At 33.3% G+C, this 23,792-nt stretch overlaps 2 protein-coding genes across 3 annotated transcripts in view; one reads left to right on the top strand and one right to left on the bottom strand.

Moving 5' to 3' along the window:
- Window positions 1–10,490, top strand: part of alka (alkaliphile) — a 65,651-nt gene extending 55,161 nt beyond the window's left edge. Inside the window, exons 8-11 of one of the 2 annotated variants that reach the window (XM_069823116.1) lie at window positions 4,597–4,826; window positions 7,556–7,696; window positions 9,621–9,759; window positions 9,932–10,490. In XM_069823116.1, coding sequence (XP_069679217.1) covers window positions 4,597–4,826; window positions 7,556–7,696; window positions 9,621–9,759; window positions 9,932–9,978 — 557 coding nt within the window. In that variant the 3' untranslated portion in view covers window positions 9,979–10,490. Of the gene's footprint in view, window positions 1–4,596; window positions 4,827–7,555; window positions 7,697–9,620 lie in introns of both variants that reach the window. The other variant, XM_069823115.1, reaches the window with a different exon arrangement.
- A 5,841-nt stretch (window positions 10,491–16,331) lies between these two features.
- crim (QVR superfamily protein crim) lies at window positions 16,332–23,733 on the bottom strand. Its single transcript, XM_069823114.1, has 4 exons — window positions 23,536–23,733; window positions 23,227–23,376; window positions 22,981–23,134; window positions 16,332–21,643 (listed from the first exon to the last, which is right to left on the bottom strand). The coding sequence occupies exons 1-4, from the start codon at window positions 23,585–23,587 to the stop codon at window positions 21,517–21,519; spliced, it is 483 nt and encodes a 160-aa protein (XP_069679215.1). The 5' UTR covers window positions 23,588–23,733; the 3' UTR covers window positions 16,332–21,516.
- Between the last annotated feature and the right edge of the window lie 59 nt (window positions 23,734–23,792).

The following is a 23,792-nucleotide window of genomic DNA, read 5'->3' as shown; positions in this document are numbered from 1 at the left end:
AGTGATGAATTCAAGGGATGACTCTAGAAGCAGGTGCTGAAGTTTCAGATTATATTTAATCTGCATTGTTCCAAATTTCAGCTTCAGTGCTGCTGCTGCTGCTGCTGCTGCTTCTGCTGTTGTTGTTTGTTAATGCTCTTGGCTTTCAACATAGGCGGAGTTATGGGGGGGCATGAGGAGGCACTGCCCCCCAAACTTGTCTGAACTCTTTTTTTTTTTTTTCAATTAACGTTAGAAAATATTGAATTCAAAAGATGTTTCATGCTTTTTTTTTTATGATTAAGTTTCTGTTCTTAAATTGACGAATTAATGTCTTCAGATCACATATCTGCACTATAATATTTATTTTAAATTTCTGAATGTATAATAATTTCTATACCTCAGTTGAGGAACATAAGCACTGTAAAGTTTCTTTTGTAACACCCTGCACTCGTGTGTTAGAAGTCTGCAGGTATTTAGGACGCCACTTGGAGAAATATGAATAACATACTGCAGAACAATGCAGAAAAAAGAAAAGTGATCTCGGTGTAATGTGTAAACTTAAAGACGAAAGATTAAGTAAAATAATTAGAATTTGCATTTCATATTATATATTCAGGAAGGTAAGCTTCAGATAAAAAAAGTTTGTTAGCACTGTTATGTAGTGTTATTGATGTAGACATGTGTTTGTGTATGACAGAGAAAAATAGGGAAATTGTTTTAAGTTATGCCCTGTTACATTTGTAGTAGACCTACAGTTCTAGCCCTATACAACTCGGTCCGAAACATCGCGGATATGGATGTAACACTGTAAGAAATATGCCTCCCGAAAATACCTTTATTAATGATCATATCCTGATACAATGTACCATGGTCAAGCTATAACGGGTGAGAAGGTAAATAATGTCCCCCATAACCTTATTATATCGGGATTGTATGGTTTACGTCCCCCCCCCCCCAAGGAAACTGTTTTCTCTCTGCCTATGTGGCTTTGGATATCCTCCATTTGTCATCTTGTACCCAAAAAATAGTACTTTCCTCATCAATAATAATCTCTGTGGTGGCTTGACACTTGAAAAGGTTGTCTTTGTTCATTATTTGCCGATTTCGAAATAATGGACAATAACTGTTCCTTATTATTTATGTATGTATAAATTACAAACTATTGAAATTATTGGGTTATTAGTGGATGCTAGAGGCACGATTACAACAAAAAGTTATTAATTTCTGCAAAGAGTTCAATCTTGAATCCTCTTTGGCCAAAACTGTTTCTTTGATAGCTCTAAAATATTCAATCTATCTTCTGAGAAATCACATATATAAAGGAAATTAATAACACAATAATAATAATTATATTTCTCGCGAAAACATTTTCATAAAATTGTACACATTTACTAATACTTGTATATTTGGTATACTTTCCCTATTTTAGGGAAAGTTTGTTTACATACATTGAAAGTCGATTCGATATTTCGAGCTTCATTATCACAAAATCAACTTAAAAATATTCCTTATTCTTATGGTAATTTTGCTGGGACTTGACACATTATTCCTTAAAAACGGGAACGTTAAAACAGAATTTTACTGTAGTTTAAAAAAGTTATTATTTTCCACTTACAGTTTGAGTTGGAAAGATAATACATTGTAATTAATATATTTCACTATTTTCTATTATTTTCAAACATGGCAGGCCTATGTAAGCCTCATGGCTTTACTATACTACAGGGCTGTTAAATGTATACAAAGGCTACAATTCGTGCATAGACCAGTTTAGAGCTTCCTAATATTCATATGCCCTTAACACAATAAGTGTGCCGCCATAAAGTCTGTTAGAAATTAAGCTACCAATTGTCGAGCATTGTTAGCCATCTTTATGATTCCATTAAATGTGTCTTGCTTCACCCGATACCCACGCTTCTTTGTGATATGAGTCAGTGCAAATGAACAAATTAGCTCTACTTTACCCCCTGAAATAGTCCATTTCCTGCAATTTGAACGTCCCCACATCATGAATGAGCGTCACCCTCTCTTGTTAAATATGTAAAGTCGTAATTTTCTTATCTCTTATTTCAAACTGATATCAATGTGAGAGTTCTGGCTTTTTAGACACAAATAAAATAGTAATTTCAATTTTTACGGGCTGCTTTTTACTGAATAGCTCATTATGGCAACTTATTCCAAAATGCCATTGATAATCGTATCTGAATGATTTTCTATCTTTTTGAATATTAACATAACCTACTAAGAAATGATCTTTAGTTTTAATTTAAAGTAAACCGGACTGTTATTCATAAAGAATTAAATTGAATATGTTACAAATATTTAAAGGAGTAACCCCATTCATGAAATTGCCAGACATGCAACGAATTTTTAAATCCATTTTGAATCTTGCGAATTTTTAAAAACATCTACTCTTCCAACAGAAGGAGACGCAAGTTTAAATTAACCAACTTTCCCTAGCATAAAGAAACAGGGAAATTTTAAAACAAAAAAGTACAAAAATAAAGGTACTGGTCTGCTTACAGTCTTGATATACTACTAATTCCATAATTTGGGACATCTGGCAGACATCTATAGCTGACCACTAGGATCCAAAATACAAAGCAGAGGTTAACTTAAAAATAAAATACAATATGATTTGTGGAGAGAATACAGAACAATGATAAATTTAAAAATAATTTGATTTCGGAGAAACGTGAGATGAAAGAACAATGAAGAGTAATGAAATGAAGTAGAAAAAAAAATATTACGTAGTATTATACAAGTGATAGTGTAAAATGGATAATGAATCTCTCAATACCATTAGACAAATTTTGTTCATGTTCTCATTAGAAAATTTAAGAGAAAGGAGAATGGTTTTGGTTAACTTAAATGAAGTTCCCCTAGCGCCAAAAAGAAGTCCTTCCACTTCACATGTATTAATATTCATTTTGTATCTCTCAATGAAGTGAGGAATACATGGATTGTAAATAGACTTCTTTTCATCATTAACGTTATTGACTTGTGTGTCAAAACGGACAGTGGGGTCAAGAATGAGGCTTCTTTGATTCCGGCGATCGATGGCTATAATGTCTGCTCTTCTCATTGACCCATTCTCAGCCAAGCAGTACACTTCTTTGTAAACCTCCCACTTTGTCTTCCGAAGATTAGTTGCGATGGAGCTTCTCACTTTATGGTGGCGATTGTTCCTCAGTAGTTCTCCTTTAGGGCAATAACCCAAAACATGCCCAAGGGTTTCTACTTTGCTGCATCCTGGATGAAGACAGTTTTGATCTTGGAAGGAACGACCTGGCACAGATCATACTGCTGCGATGTCTGTGGACATCTTTATGGCATTGATCCACTCTGAGGATGATATCCCTCTTTTATTACTAATCCAAGAGGTGTTTTTTGGATCTTCACTGTAAGTCACCACTGAACAACATCAATTCTGAAAATCCTATAAATATGTTAAGCTGCATCTACGCGGTTCAATTTTCCATGCATGTACGCATGCAGCCTGGAAAGAATATTGAAAGAATCAAGTTAAATAAAGATGCATGAAGATTTTGTGTCTACATAGTGCACTGTTTTGAACGTCATCTTCACTACTTATATATCAATCTTGTATGCATTGCTTGATTGCATAAAGTTGAAAGAAAAGTTGAACTGCGCAGATGCTCTTTTAGTCTTTTCAGAGGTTCATGGATTTATTAATTCACGGTAACGGCTTGTAATTGTCGATTGCTCTGTAGTAAGATTGAGCTTGTCTTCTTAATTCTTCCATTATATATATTATATTAATAATTAATACCTATAATATATATGATTAATTTTCTGTTATTCCAGGCTCTGCAAATTTCGAATTGTTTGCTAAATCTAAAGAGCTTACTGGCACGATTATTTTTCTAACAAAATGAATTCTAAAATGTACCAGTATTTGTCTTGGCATTCCTTTTCACCTATTTTCGATCTCAATAAAGCACAGCACCTTAAATTGGGTAATGAATCAGTAATGTTCTTTTTATGACAATTTCGATTTGATCATAATATAATGGAATACCATTTTAAGTAGAACAATTTTGTAGGAAAGGTTTTCGAAAGTTATATGGGTATGTCCCGTTGAAAAATATGCTTATACTAATTAGTATTAGGCCTACCGAAATTGATGTGCTATTTCGAAATTCCTATTCTATACAGATGAGCTGTACAACAATAGTATCCTGTTTTTTATTTCGAAATACTTCTTCCTTAATCGTGTACTGGAGTACCATTTTGTATTAAGAGTTAGTGACATGTTTCAGTCTAATTTCAGTATTCTAATTGTATAGAAAATTTACACTACCATTCATCTGTTAATTGTCATAAATCATAATAACTTTCTTGTGTTAAATTTTAACGTACCTTGTTAACATGTTTCGACCTATTTTCGGTCATCTTCGGAGTTCCGAAGATGACCGAAAATAGGTCGAAACATGTTAACAAGGTACGTTAAAATTTAATACAAGAAAGTTCTTATCATACATATTCCGAAGTGATACAGTGTTAAAAGTTGTGTAATCAAGATGTAAAATCATAATATATTATACGACATAATTGGAGTGAATTCTTAATAAAGTATCTTTTGTATTCTTTCAGCGAACTTCTCACGTTTGGTGATGTACTTCCGATTTGAACGCCAAATTGGGCATCACTTAATCCAGACATTTGCCCCCAGCACGCTTGTTGTGATGTTGTCGTGGTTCAGCTTCTGGATTGGTCTCGATGCAATTCCAGGACGTGTTACTCTGCTTGTGACATCCATGTTGACCCTTGTAACTATGTTTACAGGCCTCAAGTCTGATATTCCACCTGTCGCTTATGTAAAAGTAAGCTTTCATATAATTCGTTATTTTGATGCTTTCAAATAAATCTGAAGAGATCTAATACAATACTAGTAGCCTATGTGCCAGTGTATATGAAATTACTAAAATCCATTTAAACAGATTGAAATTCCTATGATAAAAAGTACACCATGTTAAACATTACGTTTTTAAAATCTTATTTGATTTTATTTAAAATCGATTTTCTTTTACCTTTGGATTACTTCTTTACAATACTACAATCTATAAAGATAATGACCTAAATGTGAGAAAATAAACCTGTTATTATTCGGTTGAGAAGCTTTTGTCATCCAGTCTGCTCTCAAAAAAAGCTGAAAGTTAGAATTTATAAAACAATTATATTATTGGTTGTTCTCTAAGGTTGTGAAACTGAGACTTTCACTTTGAGAGAGAAACAGAGGTTAAGAGTGTTTGAAAATAAGGTGCTTCGGAAAATATTTGGGGCTAAGAGGGATGAAGTTACAGGAGAATGGAGAAAGTTACATAACACAGAACTGCACGCATTGTATTTTTCACCTGACATAATTAGGAATATTAAATCCAGACGTTTGAGATGGGCAGGGCATGTAGCACATAGTATGGGCGAATCCAGAAATTTATATAGTGTGTTATTTAGGAGGCCAGAGAGAAAAAGACCTTTGGGGAGGCCGAGACGTAGATGAGAGGATAATATTAAAGTGGATTTGAGGAAGGTGGGATATGATTGTAGAGACTGGATTAATCTTGCTCAGGATAGGGACCAATGGCAGGCTTATGTGAGGGCGGCAATGAACCTCCGGGTTCCTTAAAAGCCGTAAGTAAGTAAGTATTTCCAGTCATTGTGCTGTCAAAAATATAGATTCTATTATTCTTTGAAACTTACAGCACACCACATACCAACTTCCTCTTCATATAGAGGCGTCTAGTGCACAATGTGGGGATTTTCTATGCTCCACTACCTATTATCTATACTAATAATAAATCTGTAGCCGAAATTTTTCTAGTAATTTTCGATTTTCCAAAAATAATTGGTCCTAACATATATAATTAACTGCTCTGAAACCGAAAATCGCTTTTTTGAAATTTTTGTCTGTCTGTCTGTCTGTCTGTCTGTCTGTCTGTCTGTCTGTCTGTCTGTCTGTTACCTTTTCACGCGATAATGGCTGAACCGATTTATATGAAAATTGGAATATAAATTAAGTTCGTTGTAACTTAGAATTTATGCTATATGGCATTCAAAAAATTTTATTTAAAAGGGGGGTTATAAGGGGGTTTGAATTAAATAAATCGAAATATCTCCCTTATTATTAATTTTCATGAAAAATATTTCATAACAAAAGTTTCTTTAAAAATAATTTCCGATAAGTTTTATTCTATGCAAAATTTTGATAGGACTGATATTTAATGAGATAAATGAGTTTCAAAATTACAATAATAACGTCATCTAAGGCGGTGTAATGAAATAAAAAACAAATGACTTCGTCTATAAGGGGCCTTGGACAACAACAATTGAAAGCTATGAAACATAGCCTACAGAGAATGTTTCTGTGTTTGTATGAAGTAATATCGGAAGCTAAATTAACCGATTTGTATAATTAATTATTAATTCACCATTGGAAAGTGTAGTGTCTCTAGATGGACATAATGCTATAATGTTATTACAGTAACTTCTGAGTGAATCGAGGACAGGTAAGATTAAAATAGCTTCTTATGCACAGAAAACTTTATAGGCTATTCTGTACATTCATTTCCTGTATTTCCTAAAATAATTTTTATGACCGAATGAGTGGTCTCTGGATCAAAATGATCGCATTTTAATTTTTTTAATTCAATTTAAATTAAGTAACATAATAAACGATTTATCCTTCTATCAAACACGAATGTTCCCTGGATCAAACGTCCTATTTTAATTATGTAATTACTTTATATTTATTTCTAACAGGTGCAGCGGAGCGCACGGGTACGGCTAGTTTTGAATAATAACATGGCCATGTAAATGAAACCATGCTTCGTCAGTGAAAAATATTAGTTCTGGATTCTTTACACCACACCATCGTCAAAATTTTGCACACCCCAATTATTAAAAAAGTTCACACAACTCACAGTATCTCTTGGTACAGTTCATGCATTACTACCAATCCGTAAAGTTTAGTTTAAGAAATGTAATGGCTTTAAATGCTGGGGTTTTAGAGGTAGCTGTTTCTTGTGAAAGTTGACGAAATTTCTGTCGTGTATGTCCTAATCTTTCTCCTATTTCATAAAGTTTTTCCTATGTAAGAACACTACGTTTTCCTATTTGTCCTTTTATTTAATACCGTTTCCCTTAACTTTTCAATGAGGTTTAATATTGTGGTTCTATGCAGAACAGGAATGTCTGAAAATTTTCCAGTAAATCATCTTCTTACTTTCCCAGTCACTTTTTTCACATAAGTCTCCACCATAAAAATTCTTTGCTCGAGTGTAAACTTTTCTGGTGTCATTTATACAAACTATGCTATCATTAATCTTACACACACTATTTCGCAATGGCACACGTAAGTGTCTGACAGATAACTGCGCACTGATCACTGGGATCTGGTCTGGAATAATTTTTCCCTAAACAGTTGATATGTGGTGATACCAAGATCAATGTATTCTGCTGTTCAGGCTCGTAATAAGTCATAATAATTTAGTAGACTCGTTAGTGTTTTGATTATCTTAAGCAGTACCAGTATTTCTCTTTTTGTTTTCGAAAGGCATTGGATCTTTGGATGGCTGGCTGCATGGTATTTGTGTTTGCGGCTCTTGGAGAATTTGCAGTAGTTAAGGTACTGGATGTTCGTTACCAACTACAGAAGAGTGCACGGTTAGCTTCTCTTCCTAGAATTATGCCTATGGTAGGTATCAGAACTGTATTTCACTTAATTTCATTCATTCTATTTTTTTCGATTTAAGGCATTGAAACTTTTCATTGTATTTAAAGAATGAATTTAGTAGAAAATTGCGGTTATACGAAAATTTGCAGGAAATGTTTCAGCTATTTATAAATATTCACATCATTACTTGGAAAGCCAGTGTATTAATTTTTATCTTAGATAAATATATTTAAGCCATAAGAGGTCAGTAGTGGAATTTTTGGTGACATATTGGGACATGGTTCCTCAAGCTACACCTGGTTTTCTTTTTGTTATTTCCTCAGTTCTCTAATGTCCACTACTAACCTTACGGACAAGGTTATTCCATCACTTATAAGCCTCGGAAAATCAAATACAAAATTAATAATAAACCATAAGACAGTATTATTTATAAGCTTTATAAGGAATATTATTAGTATGCAAAATAAATATGATTAATAAGGTACCAGTTATTTCTCAAAGTTCCATATTTTTTTAAATAATAAATAGATATCCTAAACACAAATTTCAAAGTTAACTGTGAAAAGCAATATTATAACAATTAATTTGTCAATCTAGAATGCCAAACACATATTTTCTTTTAATTGAAGCTATTAGTGATAAAATTATGGATATACTGGGTGTTCATTTCAAAGTGTGTCATGACGTCACTGTTGTGAGTCAGCAATTTGAACCGAGTTTAAGCTTTTATGTCAGAGAAGTTGCCTATTATTCAAGGCATTCAATCTGAACTTGAGAACGTGTACGGTATAACTTGAACGTCGTAGCAACAGATGGCGGTCTGTACGGTCTGTGTGCTACCATAACCTCTTTCGAACTGTGTTTTGCGCGGGCAAGTCGTACGCAGGGTATATGTTATCATCGGTTGCGTATGGCAACATTCCACAACACAAATCAAATGCTCCGTGTCCATGTTGACCGTCGAAGTTAATGTCAACAAATACGTAAGTAATCGTCTTAATCCTCTCCCCATGTACCGACAGTAAGAAAAAACTCACCTCAGTACGTGTTTCCAAACAGTTCACATTCCTGCCACTACCGACGTTACTGTACTTATCGATATGAACTCTTCAGAATGATCACCATAATTGGTAGGCAACTTCTCTGGCACACGGGTAATACACCTTTGTGGAAGTGTAGGAAGATTGAATTCTCTAGGCTCATCGGCTAGCCACATGACGGCATACAGCAAGCCATGACACACTTTGAACTGAACACGCAGTATATGTATATATCACCTGTCATATAATGATATTATATAATTTTATCCCAGATTTCTGTACCAACAAAAATGTGTTTCAGAGAATTTAGAAATTTGTTATGCTTCTGTATCAAATACAGCACCATTATTCGTAACTGTCTTTCGTATCTTGATCATCTTATGTTATTGTTTAGTCAACTGTCCGAAGACACCAATAAGGCATCACTAATGAGGCAACTAAGCTAGGAAATAATGGTGTAGAGTGGCCAGTTCCTTTCCCCCTCCATTGCATACATAGCTGTCTAATAACATATTTCACTAATCAGAATTAATTGTATACAAACAATTTTATTGTTTTCCTTCTGATACATATTACCGTCAAGTGAGATCTACTGCATGAAAATAGATGTAAATGGCAGCCATAATCTCAGTCAGAGGTTATCTTATGTGTAGGATTTTTTTTATTAATACATAGATACCTATAATTGTAACAACCTTCAATATTAAGCATGGAGTACAATAGATTGCTAACTTCTTTCTATATCAAAGTCAGATTCCAGATAATAATCTTCTATATCAGGTACAGTTTCCAGAATCTTGACAGTCCTCTATATTAAGTGGTAAAAAATTATGACAAACTTCTCTGCAAAAGCAGAATATGGAATCGCAAAACTTGAAATTAATAGTTTTTTGTTTGGATGATAGCGTATTCAAGCTGTGGACAAGAAAACCCACTGTGTTACTGCGTGGGACGTGGAGACACCTGGAATTCGTTGCAGAAAACCTAGTCTGAGCCTCAAAAATCGTCGGTTCCTTCAACTATCATGGGTGGACCACAAAACAGGTGAAGAGAAGATACTTTGGAAAGAAATTGACAGACAGTCTCGAATATACTTTCCAGCATTCTTTCTACTGTTCGTAGTATTTTATTGGCCTATTTTGCTATTAAAAAAGGCAGGATAATATTTTTTGGTATTAATTAAAGCATAACTGTGACATATAATACGTTATTTCAGATGAGACAATGGAAATTTTCAGTGCTAAGATACCTCGTCTTCATTGAAAGAGAGATCTACTTCCAACGGGATCGCATTTCTTCAAAATGGATGACTTTTATTTGTGGAGGAAACATATTCGCACAACATTTGTGATTTGAATCAGTGGCTGTCAATGTTTCTGTATTTTATAAAGCTGTATGTTTGTAGCTTTGTATATATTAGTTTTTACGAAAACAATACATTACTATAAACTTACATATTAAATTGTACATTTTTCTGCAAAGTTGTTACAGCCATTTCTTTGTATGTGTTTTATTCATAATTTGGACTCATAAAAGTTAAACATTGAATTGCTGTATCCTCCATCGAGAGAAATATTAAGTACCAGTACCCAATTATATGGTGCCATATTTATATTAAATCAGTCGGTAACATGTAATGATATTAATATTGTTTAACATTACTGACACAAGCATGTCAACAGTGATATGAAAAGTGTAATTTTTAGTGTAGATTAACTTTAATTTGTTAAATTAAAATTAAATTAAGTTACAATAAAATTTATATTTAAAGATGATTTAATGTTTTCGTACCAAATACTATAGTTGATTTCGAATTATATTATAGATATTATTTTATGTATTTCTTTGCATTTCTATACCTTTTAATCTTCTTCGTCAAAATCCAAAAATTAATCTCCAGAGCTAGGCTAAATGAAAAAAATCACTTGATACCTCTTCTATCAGAATCTGAGTCCTCATACAACAAATGTTCTCTGTACAATCTTGTGCATTACTAATTCCGCACTTATTGATTCAACCATTGTCTCAGCTTTTACAGCATTCCATGATGCTTTGACCCTTCACAAACTCAATATCAGTACAGTATATAAGATGCATCCATTTTTTCAGATCTATTTTCAAAGAAAAAATGCGTCCTATACGACTGGAAATATGGTACCTACAAATTTTTCCATATATGTTATAACATATAACTAAACAAATTTAAAAAACCAGTTGTTGCAGTTTGTGTTAATTTTTCCTTTGATATTTTCATATATTCTTATAACGGATAACCACATGGTGAAGAAAATTAGTTGGTGATAGTTTGATCTTTCTCGCTTATTTTTTTAATTGCTTATTTTACGACGCTTTATCATCTGCTACGGTTATTTAGCGTCTGAAGGAGATGAAGGTGGTATTGCTGGCGAGATGAGTCCAGGGCCCAGCACCAAAAGTTATCCAGCGTTAGCTTTTAATGAATTAAGGGAAAATTTCAGAAAAATCTCAACCAGGTAACTTATCCCAACCAGAATTTGAACCCAGACCCGCTCGTTTCACAGTCAGACGTGCTGTTACTCCACAGCGGTGGACTTTCTCACCTATTATCCTATACAGGCTTAGTTATTGATTTTAAGGCAATATGAAAGTCTCTCGACACCAGTTCCAATTCCTCACAAAAATTAAGGTTTTGGGAATTACCGTTTGTATTATTTTGTTTGCGTAAATTGAAAGGAAATTGCTTGTTGACAATAATTGTTTCATATTAGCTAATTGTGTGGTGAGCAATCTTCCACTATTTGAGGGTCTTGGGCGAGTCAACCCGATAACTACAGTGAACTGTTGTCAGGAAGTCCACAGTAAATCTACTTAGTTTGTCGCGTAAGTTATTACTAATAAACATTTCAACAATAAACATTAATATAACTTAGAAGTCATATTTGAAATCACTGCAGGATATTCGATGCCATAAAGAGTAATAAATTTCCTTGTATACTTGGACAAATGAATTGGTGAGCAGTTTGTATTTGAAATAAGTAAAATTCCTAGTCGTATTGTTGTTCTAAATGGCATATCCTTTCATAAAGTTCAGAAATAATATTATATTTTGGATATCATTACGTGAGCTTTCATTTTTTCAAAGATTATACAGTCCTGATTTATTTTTCTTAATTTATTTTGCAAATTCAGGAATGTTGACATCTAGTAGACGATTGATTCCTTTCTTTCAACTGACAGTAAGTAATTGAGGCCAAATCTCTGAATGAATTCCGAAACACTTGTACCACTGCAAGATAATTTTAAAATCTCATCTTCTTGGTTACAGGTTTCCAGCAAAAGGACCGATACCCTGGTTTCTCTTATAAACAGGCCCTGGCCCAAGACAGAAAATTTTTTAGAAAAAAAAAAAGAGCTGAAATAATTTTTTTTTATTATTTTCTTATTTCGTAGATGTCTGTATTAGATAGTAGCATATGTTAAATTATTATTGTTACATGTCACTTTTTTTTTTTATAGTTTGACTGCTAAATATCTAAGATTTGCATAAGTTTCTTGGTTGGAAGCGCAAAATTTTTTCGGGCCATGGATGTAGCTCTACCTATAGTGAACACAAAACAACTCTGAACATGGGATAAGCCAATTGAATGCTGCATGAAGTGCACTGTTGTTAGAGAGACACAGTGAGAGTGACAGACAGAAGAGAGTAGCTGCTTTCTCTGACTCATACTGTACATTTTGTGCATGTAAAAAATAGATAGAAAAAACTTCGCCACAGCAAACTGTGCCTTTCGTTAACTAGACAATGTTATCGCATTCTCAGTGGTTGATTACAGAATAGCGGCTGCATCCAGCCCTGCCTCTTGTTCATAGTTGTTCTGTGTTCACTTTAAATATAGAGCTGCTTGTCGGTAAAACTTTTAGTGGAGTCTCTTCCTTTCCAAGCCATTCAATCTTCAGTACTAAGCCAGGCCCATGTCATTACCTGTATCTTGTCTGCACTGCAGGAGGAAATGTTCACTGAAGTGTTTCTCTTCATTACATACTTTGCAGATGGCAGAATCAGTGAGGTTTAATCTAAACAGGTACTGGTACTTTTCTATGATAAGGTGTCCAAACGTTTATTCCAATCTACTGATGTTCTTATAAATCAGTGGTTGCCAAACACCACGAAATTGTGACGTAATAGAAACGCAACCCGCACACCACTATCGCAGGGAGAGGGATGGAGTGGGTATCTCCTCAGGTAATGCAGTGAATAACAGTGCAGAGACGAACTGTGACCGGAAAACAAAAACAGTATAATATCTTCTACTTATTAACTACACACACTTTCTCCGTATTAACGTTTTATCCTCCTATTCATTATTTTTGTATTATTAATAAAATAAAACATATTTTCTTATTTACCAAAAAAGGAACGTGTACTTTACATCAGCAGATATTTGAAATTAGAAAAACATACCAGGCTGGTCACGAAGTTGTAAATTACCCTACATACTTAAAAAAAAAAAAGTCGAAGTATTTTACCCCGATTAAGACATAGAAGCCAATACTTTTTATTGTTCGTTTATTAATGAAATATTCAATTTACAGGTAAAGGCGTGTTTGGTAGTCTTTATAACAAGAAGAATAATGACAGCGTACATTGTTCTTTTATAATTCATTTAAAATTTTACAATATGTTATCTCTTATTTTTTCCATCTGCACAAAAGAAATACTTTTCCTCCCATGCTCCTTAAAATTAAGTTTTTACATATTATCTGTTTTCGAAAAGACATCGAAACATATTATCCTACACACTTGTAACATTACATATGTACGTCCGCTACTGATTAATGTCTATACTTATATCGAAGTGAAGCCTGTAAACGGAGGGTGGGGGTATGATACCATGGTCACGCTTGAGTGGAGGCAGGGGCATGTGTCGCGACACAGCTTTTGGCAATCACTGTTATAGATGGATAAATTATTAACAGACTTCTGATTAAAAAAAAAAAAATGTCATCCACTATTTTCCTGTTCACATTTGTTTATCCAACTGCTTCTGAATCTTGCATAGCTGTAAGAGATGGCAATTCGAAGAGATTGTGTTTGTTTTGATTTGGAAACAAGTATGGTTGCAATTTTAGCTATTCTGTCTCCCATTTTATTGCCTGGGATATTAACATAACTGATGATTCACTAAAAGGAGACCCGTCTATATTTGAGCTTTTGTACTACAATAAAACTTCTTTTATATGTTCCACACTTGTACCTTTTTTGCACATCCGTTTTTTCCAGATGTCCCAGCAGAATTACTGTACTTTCCACCTCAGTTTATTTAGGTTATACATTTTTCGTTTATACGTTTTATACACTTACATGATCCTGTTTTAAACGACAGGAGATGCGAAATATCATTTATAAGTTCTAAATCAATTTTGCTCGAAACTAGGTTTGCCGTGAAAATGGAACAACACGAAGATACTGCCTATGTTCATTAAGATGCGTCCCACATTGAATTTCGTAAAAATTCGAAGCTGCCAATGCTTATCTCCAACAATCTTGAGTCCTTTAATGACGCTGTTACTCCTTTAGAAATAGTAAAACATTTCGGAACACACCATGATGTAACAGAACAAATTATGGAATAGTTAACACAGTCTGAGTGCATGGTTTATCCCTTAGGTGCAGGCAGTCCAAAATAATCGACACTTTTGGTAAAATAATCGCATGTTATTAAATGAAGATCAGATGGAAAAAACACGGTAAGTTAATGTCATAAAATTTTCTGGATTGGAGTTTGAAATGTAATATATCTGCCAGCTTTGGCTCTAAACAGCTAAGATTTCCTACAAATAATCTTACATTCTTCAAGAATGTGTGTTATAAATTTGAGTAATATAAACTCAAAGATGGCTTAACTGTAGAGTTCTAAATTTCTCTTGTGAAAATGTTACTAAATTGACTTGTTCTCCCCATATAGTCTTCAAATACTATTTTAGATGTACTCAGTGTCATTTCAATTGTGTAGATTTTTCTTACTTACGCGTTTTTCCCTTCATTTATACATTTTTATAGGGGGTTTGAAGTTTTTATTCAATTGGAATATATTTAGCACGAAAATGATATCCACAGGTATATATTGTACAAATATTTGCAGAACACATTTAGGGTTATGAGAAGATACATATTTTCTCTTTAGAACACATAGATAAAGCATCGAGGCCTTTCATAAATTCATTCCAAGTAGTGATTCGCTTAAAGATTTCCACATTGCATAAAACACAACTCGTTTCCATTCAGTCCAGCAATGTCGCAATTGCTCTGCCACCAAGATGATCGGAATTCTCACTTGTTTCTAAGCTTGTCATAATGTTCACAACCACTTCGAAAAATCAGCAGGTCATACTACATTAAACTATTTTTCCCCCTATTACTTAATAATTAATGGTATCTATTATTAAACTACACATTTCTGCTTAAAATACAGACATGGTTAGCTGTAGACAGCAAGGAGGGTTATTAGTTTTCTTTACTCTACAGGCACTTTAAAATATGCTTTTGGGACCGGGGGGGGGGGGGGATAATTATGAAGTATATTCTAAAGGAAATATAATTTTAGGTTAATTAAGGCAGGGCACGGAATAAGCCAAGCATTTCTGAGACAATTCTATTAATGTCAATCAAGATGACTTACTAAAAGAAGAAAATTTCACTTTCATTCTAAATTTTTTATCTTCCACTCTCCAGTTCTTCGTAATGTCAAAATATTTAAGCCATGAACATCTATTAAAAGAAAGAGTATCCTTTTCAAGAAAAAACAAATTTAATTTCTTTTACAAATTATTGCTTCTGTAAAATGACGACAGATTCATAATGAAAATATGTTGTTTTCTAATGCCAGGCGTTTGACAATAAAGTCATTTGACCTCTTGCACTCAAATATTTTTCAAAGATATTATCATGGTCAGCCACTGAAGCACAGATTTTGAGGTGTTCCGAATCCATTTCTTGGTTTCAGTTGCACAATGGGCAGTTAGGGGACTGATATATTCCAATTCTATGCAAGTGTTTGGCCAAACAATCATGGCCTGTTGCCAATCTAAATGCAGTTACAGATGATTTTCGTGGTAAATCGGGAATTAACTGTGGATTATGATGCAGAGAGTTCCATTTTTTCCCTTGAGATTGTGTTGCCAAATTTTGTTTGTTGAAATCTAAGTATGTAAATTTAATAAAGCTTTTCACAGAGTAATATGTGGAAATATAAGTCTAGGTTAATTAAGGCAGGATACGGAATAAGCCAGGAATTTCTGACACAATTCTATTAAATAATGGACAATGGCGACCTTAAGGCAATCAAGATCACTTACTAAAAGAACAAAATTTCACTTTCATTCTAAATGTTTTATCTTCCACTCTCCAGTCCTTCGTAATGTCAAAATATTTAAGCCATGAACATCTATTAAAAGAAAGAGTATCCTTTTCAAGAAAAACCAAATTTAATTTCTTTTAGAAATTATTGCTTTGTAAAATGACGAGAGATTCATAATGAAAATATAAAATGCACCACTTCATAGCAGACAATCTCCCACTACCCACCACACCTGCAAAAGAACGAAGGATAAATCCAGTAAAAGATGGCAACACACTATAATTATGAAAAAATATATTTCATAAAATGTATAATTTACATTAGTATAAAACAATAACATAATATTTGTTACTATTTCAATGTAAAACACACTTCAACTCCTTTAATTCTAATATAAAAGATACAGAATTTTCTGACAGGACAGACCACAAAAGTTGAGTGCCCTTTACATAAGATCTTAAACTTTTATATACTATAATATTCAAAATTACATAATACAAGAAATAATACACACAATAAAGTCTGACTCTGCTGTATCTCTGAATTTCGGCAACTGTGCCAGTTATTGTATCATGTTTACTTCTATATCTTTACTTCCAATAGTTGAAAGAAAATACAAACACTGCTCTCATAGCAAATAATTCTGCTATTCCCTTTACTTTACACCAGTTGAAAAAATACAGTGTACCAAATTCAATGTGCAAACAGGACCAACAGTTTTGGATGCAGATATCAATAATAATCATAATAATAAGATTGAGAAGATAAAATTATAAAAATGCAAGTATACTATAGTCATTAGACGGTAGCAACTTGGACTTGAAATCTGAGGCTGTGTTCGGATGCAGGTTCGAATCCCACTCAGACTGATTACATGGTTTGCATTTTTACCAACGGTAAGGCACACATCAGGTAATCCTGTGGCGAATCTTCAGACATCTCCCATCCCAAATTCCACTGACAAAAGCAATAAGCCTTCAGGTGGAGGTGTAAGGCACAGAGAAACAAATTTATATAACTCAAGAGTTATTTACTGGTATAGGACGGAAACTTCAATACTGCAAAAATTAATACTTTTTTTTATTATATCGGAGTGCTGCAAACTTCGTGAGTACATATTTATCATGTCAAATTTTTTTTTTATAATTAAGATCATAACACATTGTTCTCCCCCCCCCCCCCACCCATATCTGATTATGTGACACAACTACTCTTACGATTTATGACATGCTATTATCCAAAATCTTTCTGACAGAAATGAATTACAAGACATTATAGTATTATTATTTGGTACTTTGTAAAAAAAAAAAAAACTAATCTAGTAAAAGGAATCTTATCAATTCCAACTGTTTTGCATTTGCATATCTCAGCAATAGATATAAAAGTTCAATACTTGCATTAAAAAAATTTAATAATTGTAACTGAAAATAAAATTACGAACTTATAATTTTTCGACATTTAGTTTTAAATTTCATTGTTATTTCTTTAAATATATATAAACCACTTAAAACTGACCATAATATGAAAGCTATGTATAAAATGATACAATAAGAACCTCGATATCATACAAATATAACTGTCACATGACAGCTACCAAAATGTGTATTGTTCCATTTACAAAATACAGGAATGCTGATATTGGTTATAAGTTCAATGTCACTTCCCTTTAAACATCAGTGTACCAACATAATAAAAAACAATTTTACATTTTAAACTTGTAATCTTATCACATCTCAATGATGAGGAGCAAAAATATATTTACTACAATAAATATGAAAACTCACCTTTCAACAAGATTTTCACACAGTAACAGTCATAAAAATACTAAAACAATATATAAAAAACAGTTACAATTTGGAATGTTTTTGGACGGATACAGTTGTTAAATACATAATAGCAGATGGTCAGTATTACCTATACATTGAGTATATTGCTCCTACACAGCTTTTTAAATGAGCTTCAAATTATAGAAAGTTTAACTAGTGAGCAGTGGCGGTTTCTGGCCTGGTTGCAGTTTTGTGCAGCAATCACCTTTATCATAGTATTTTAACTGAATCAATATTAAATTATTTCTCCAAATAATATTTCAATTAATTCTTTCTGAACAGCAATTTGTTTAATAGTATCATAAAATTGGTTTCTATTCAGTCCAGCCAGGTGTGGCAATTACCGTGTCATCCACCTGATGGAGTAGCAAATTCACAGAGCTGTGTACTGTGAAAGTGGTGGCAATAGGCATGCAACCTAATAACAGCTGTTCCCCTACATAGTTATGTTTTATTTGTAACTTGTAAAAAATAACCTCTTTCCTCGTATTTCATTATTTAATTTTGTTGAGGTTTAACTGAAGTTGCATGGTTTGAAGAATGTTTTTCAGAATGTAAAATGTATATAATTGTAAGTCAACTGCAACCAACCACCTACAAATTACCCTGAAACTGCCACTACTTGAAAGAGAAAATAAACCTATCCCTTGAGTTGCAGTATGTTAATGTGCAAGAAACTTTCTTAGATTTACTGTAAAACCTTTTTAAATGAGATTCCTACATTGTTAAGACGTTTTGGTCTTTTCTTTGGACCAACACTAGAGTCCCAGGACAATTACAAGAGACAAACGCCTAGTCCTATGAAATGGAGATAATCTCCACCCAGCCAGGAATCGAACATGGAATGCTTGTTTGGAAAGCATACATGCTATCCCCTGAGCCACAATAGTGGATCAATTGAAATATACCTCCATATAATTATAAAGTATATAATGTTCTTATTGGACGGATATAGCTTCTCCTCCTAAACAGCTCCTATTGTCATAATTCAGCATTATCCCTAATAATATCTAATACCATATTTAATGAAATACCCCATACATTGTTTTTCCGAAAAAAAAAAAATCCTGTCAAAAGGTGAGATGCACGTCTTATTCAGATAGACTCTTTTTTTTTTCATACTACATGCATAATCTTTGCTTAAAAAATAACGAGTTTTTATATGACAGAAAAATGCTAATACTGCGTAATTTTCATGTTATAGGTCTCCAAAACTGCAAATGGAACAGACATGGAAAATAATTAACAGTGTGAATGTTACCATTAATATGTCTGTGAGTGTTTGTTCTCTGAAAATAGTTCTAATCTCTCAAAAATTTGGATGCACAGCTTATTCGAGGACATGGAGTATTCAAGTAAATATGGTGACTTACAAATTATGTTTCAAATGTGTTACAATTTTTTTTTTTTTTTGCAAAAGAGAAGAGAACTAAGACAATTGAATTATTCCATTAGTTAGCTGCTAAACAATGTTTAATGTTATATAACCCTCATCACCAAGACAAGTAAAAGCACTTCATAAGGCTTATTTCATACAATGTACGTACGAAATTACCCCCTTTTTCTTAACGAACTAAATGCTCTATAATTGGATAAGTAAACAAATTAAGTAAGAAATGTATATGTTTTCACACATTTGATATCCATAGAATACATACGTAATAAAATCTTTGAGATACCTATAATGACTACAAGAAATATAAGGTCAGAAGTTCTTTCATTCATGCAATATATCCTATGAAAACTAAAATTGATTACAAATGTATGTTAATTAATAACCATACATTATACTTGTGTACCATGAACAAATATGTACAAAATTACGTCCGTACAACCTGTGGCTTTGATATTAAGTTATTTAAACTAGCAATTATTTATCTACAATGGTAATAAGGAATCTTTTAGGTATTTAAAACTGATCAATGCTTGAAGCAAGAGAACGTCTAAGAAGAACAAAACTGTAAAGACTCATTCACAATGAAAATTAAACATAACGTAAACATTAACATAAGCACATAAACATATGCCACAAACTTAAGTAGCCAAGGCCCATTCACAATGAAAATTAAACATAACGTAAACATAACACGTGTGTGGAAACAAACATACCAAATCAACAAAACTACAGAATCTATTACATAAAAATGACTGACGATGTAGCTATTCAATTTATGTTTCTAATAACTACAATGGCATCAGTATATGGCTTTCAATACTTGAAATCAAAGAAACGGAGATGTAAAATAATCAACTTTTCGTCATATGATTCCATGTTGCGCGCCTAGCTATCATCACGGCCAATAGATCAAAATATTGTCTGTAGGCAAAGACCATGAGATGTTAAACAAAAAGTGAAAACACGCTTTCCGCTTGTGTACTGTTTCCAAATCGCATAAACATAAGCATGAAAGTTTGGAGTTTGCAAACTTTCATGTTAACGTCTTATGATTAAGATTAAGTTTATGCTTATGTAATTCATTGTGAATGCTTTCATTAAATAACATGGACACAAGGTTTTATGCTTATGTTATGTTTATATTTAATTTTCATTGTGAATGGACCTTAATGCAAATGCAAATAGTTGCAGAAATGCTTAAAATAATACGATCGCTATCAATCTGGATTTTCTTTAATATAAGCTACAGGTACCTTTAATGTATCTTTGAAAATCACATCTCTTGTTCCTTGAAACATACAAAACCCAAAAATTAGTCTACAGACGAGCCATTTCACTTCAAACAATGATCTTACAGAACACATATATACGGATTTGTTCTGTGTTAATTACATTCACAATAACCTGTCTATTTTACAATGTACCAACAAAGACTGGAATCTCACAGTGAGCCACAGTAGTGTTGTAGATCATTGAGTAAAAGACGAATATTTTCGGAAAAGAATATTTTCCTTGGACTAAAAAAACAATACAAATACAGTAAATTCAGTATTTTACCAAGGATCAAACTTGTGATGAAACAGTTTAAGTAGACTACACATTGCTTTGGCTCACTATAATTGTTCCCAAAAACCTTTTCGGTTCAATACTGAAAAACAATGTTCGTAATACATTGCACGTGATATGTTGTCTTTCACAATCTTTTCAAAAACTTATATGAAATGCCTCTTTCAAATTTCATATAATATTATAAAATGAGAAAGTAAAGTAAATTGAACTGCATAATTTCTTTCTCATGATTTCAATAGATGTAAGATGTAAATTTTCAAACACGATATAACAGAGTAAGATAAAATAATTAACATTTAAAATGAATGGTTGAAAGAAAATTCACATGTTACATTAATGTATTGGGAGGGTACCAAATACAAGCATTCAGAGCTGGTAATAGGTTATGACATAACATTCTTCATTTCAAATGAAAAGATCAAGACCTCTATCTGTGAAAAAAACATACAAGCAAGCAAATGCTCAACATTCAATCACACTATTCCTCCCTTTTCCCCTCACACAAAAATATAATCTAACACGTCATTATAAAGGTTAAAATAATCATAAAACGTTCCTCAAAACATTCTTCTCTGATAAAGTTAATTTTTTATCATTATTCACATTGTGCTGTAAGTTACCACCTTAAGAAATGTTTTCGTAAATTTTTTGGGCATTTTAATCTGTATGAGTATCAGAGTAAGTTTAATGAATATAATATAATCCCGCCAATCAGTGACAATGATACAACACTCGTGGACGCACTATTACACCTATTGTCAAAGTAACAGAAGCACCAAGTTGTGTCGTCATAAAAATCCCTGTGAAATAAAAGAGACAAATTTTTAGAGAACATCATATGCTAAGTACAGAAATAAATACTGGGTGTTCATTTCAAAGTGTGTCATGACGTCACTGTTGTTGGGTCACCGATTTGAAGCGAGTTATAGCTTATATGTTAGAGAAGTTGCCTATTATTTAAGGCATTCTTCAATCTGAACTTGAGAACGTGTATGGTATAACTTGAACGTCGTAGCAACAGATGGCGGTCTGTACGGTCTGTGTGCTACCATAACCTCTTTCGAACTGTGTTTTGCGCCGGCAAGTCGTATGCAGGATATTTGTTATCATCGGTTGCGTACGGTAACATTCCACAACACAAATCAAATGCTCTGTGTCCATGTTGACCGTCGAAGTTAATGTCAACAAATACGTAAGTAATCGTCTTAACTCTCTCCCCATATCCCGACAGTACGTATTTCCAAACAGTTCACATTCCTGCCACTACCGCGTTACCGTACGTGCTCTTCAGAATGAATGCCATACTTGCTAGGCAACTTCTCTGCCTCTTAGGTTATACACCTCTGCGGAAGTGTAGGAAGATTGAATTCTCTAGACTCATCAGCTAGCCACATGACGGCATACAGTGAGCCATGACACATTTTGAACTGAACACCCAGTAGAAGTGATAAAAGAAATAAACTGATCAAAATACAGTATAAATCTTTGTGTGTAAATATCCTATTATTACAGTTAAATTAAAAATCTACCACTTTCTTTATTCAAACACTTTACTGATCCTTTCGAAGTAGAACTGCATGATATACATAAACCTATCACATGATGTACGCAATGTGAAAAAAGTGAGGAAATTTTCTAGAAAAGCTACACTAAAGATGGCACAATTTTCTTTCCTTCACTGGCTTCTGCGTGATGTAGACCTATATAGTGACAAAGACGAGGTTTTAGTTTGCATCCACAAATACTTTAAACATAAAAATCCTCTGATGCTTAAATAGGCCTATATATTCTAATGCATTTTGTACATAGCACACCACCCCCCCCCACTTCTTAATAATTAGGCCTACCAACATAACATTCGTAAGGTCAAGGACGAATTAATAGGGAAATGGTTAATTTACCTAGTAGGCCTATTGCGTCCTTGACCTCTTGAGGGATAAACTCCAGAACACGGTACCCTACCTTCCCCTCTACCCCCCCGCCCCGAAAGTATCCTAAAGCCATATGTTTATCATTACATACATCTCATAGAAGTCAGTGAAACAAAAGAAAATTATGCCTTCTTTGGTGTGGCTTTTCTGGACAATACTGTTCTATATGTACGCATAGTCATTACAACAATAACATAAAGTCTTACCTTCTAATATCAAGTTCTTTAATGGTGTTGTTTACATAATGAGCAAGACGAACATCTTTAGCTGCAGGTCTGCAACCCTCATAATGATCTGCGGGAATATCAGTCCTCACACTTCGTAATGAACTCAGGCACTCTCGAGTAATTATCGTCTCCGCTGGACAAACATAAACATAATGAAATTTCATATAGGCTATTATTTGCTGAGCAATACAAGCTACATTACTATAGGAAGATCGTTAATCATACCTCCTTTTCTTTCAATTATCTTAACGCATTTGTCATCATCTTCTGGGCATACTTCACCCCAGTACCAAAGCCAATTAAATGGAGTTCCACATCCTGGGTGAGTTGACACACACCGATAACAATAAAGACTCCAAGGAGACCAAGAGTGTGCTGAAAGAGAAATGAAACATATAAATGACAATGATAATAATAAAATAATAATTGACAAAATAATAATTGTACAGTTTCAACTCAAATGTTTGTTCTGTTTAGGTTAGGTCATTTGCCACACCCTACTTAATATAATGTTTTCCATCCAACTAAGTTTACCTTGACTGACAAAGAACCCTACTAATGTTACAAAAATAAAAATTTTCTCCATTTCTGCATGTATATTAAAAACACATAGCGTTGTAATTCTCGGCAATAAGTCGTATGTTTTGATATCAACAGTTTCCAATAACAACAGAAAAACGTCTCAACTTTTGTACTACTCCGCTATCTGTAAACAGGAAAATGCAATGAACACACGACGCGCGAAGGAAAGAATTCTTTTGTTCAGTTTCCGATAGAATGACCAAATGTAA

Source organism: Periplaneta americana, chromosome 4 (assembly GCF_040183065.1).
Source record: "Periplaneta americana isolate PAMFEO1 chromosome 4, P.americana_PAMFEO1_priV1, whole genome shotgun sequence".
NCBI lineage: Eukaryota > Metazoa > Arthropoda > Insecta > Blattodea > Blattidae > Periplaneta > Periplaneta americana.
The sequence above is the reverse complement of the archived record's forward strand: the minus strand, read 5'-3'. Positions and strand labels throughout refer to the sequence as shown.

Bases quoted from the DNA above. Each gene is read 5' to 3' on its own strand.
- crim (XM_069823114.1), bottom strand. From the start codon at position 23,587: ATGGAGAAAATTTTTATTTTTGTAACATTAGTAGGGTTCTTTGTCAGT. The intron at 23,377-23,535 runs GTAAACTTAGTT...TTTCTCTTTCAG, and splicing joins AGGGTTCTTTGTCAGTCAAG to CACACTCTTGGTCTCCTTGG. The intron at 21,644-22,980 runs GTAAGACTTTAT...TTTATTTCACAG, and splicing joins AAAGAACTTGATATTAGAAG to GGATTTTTATGACGACACAA.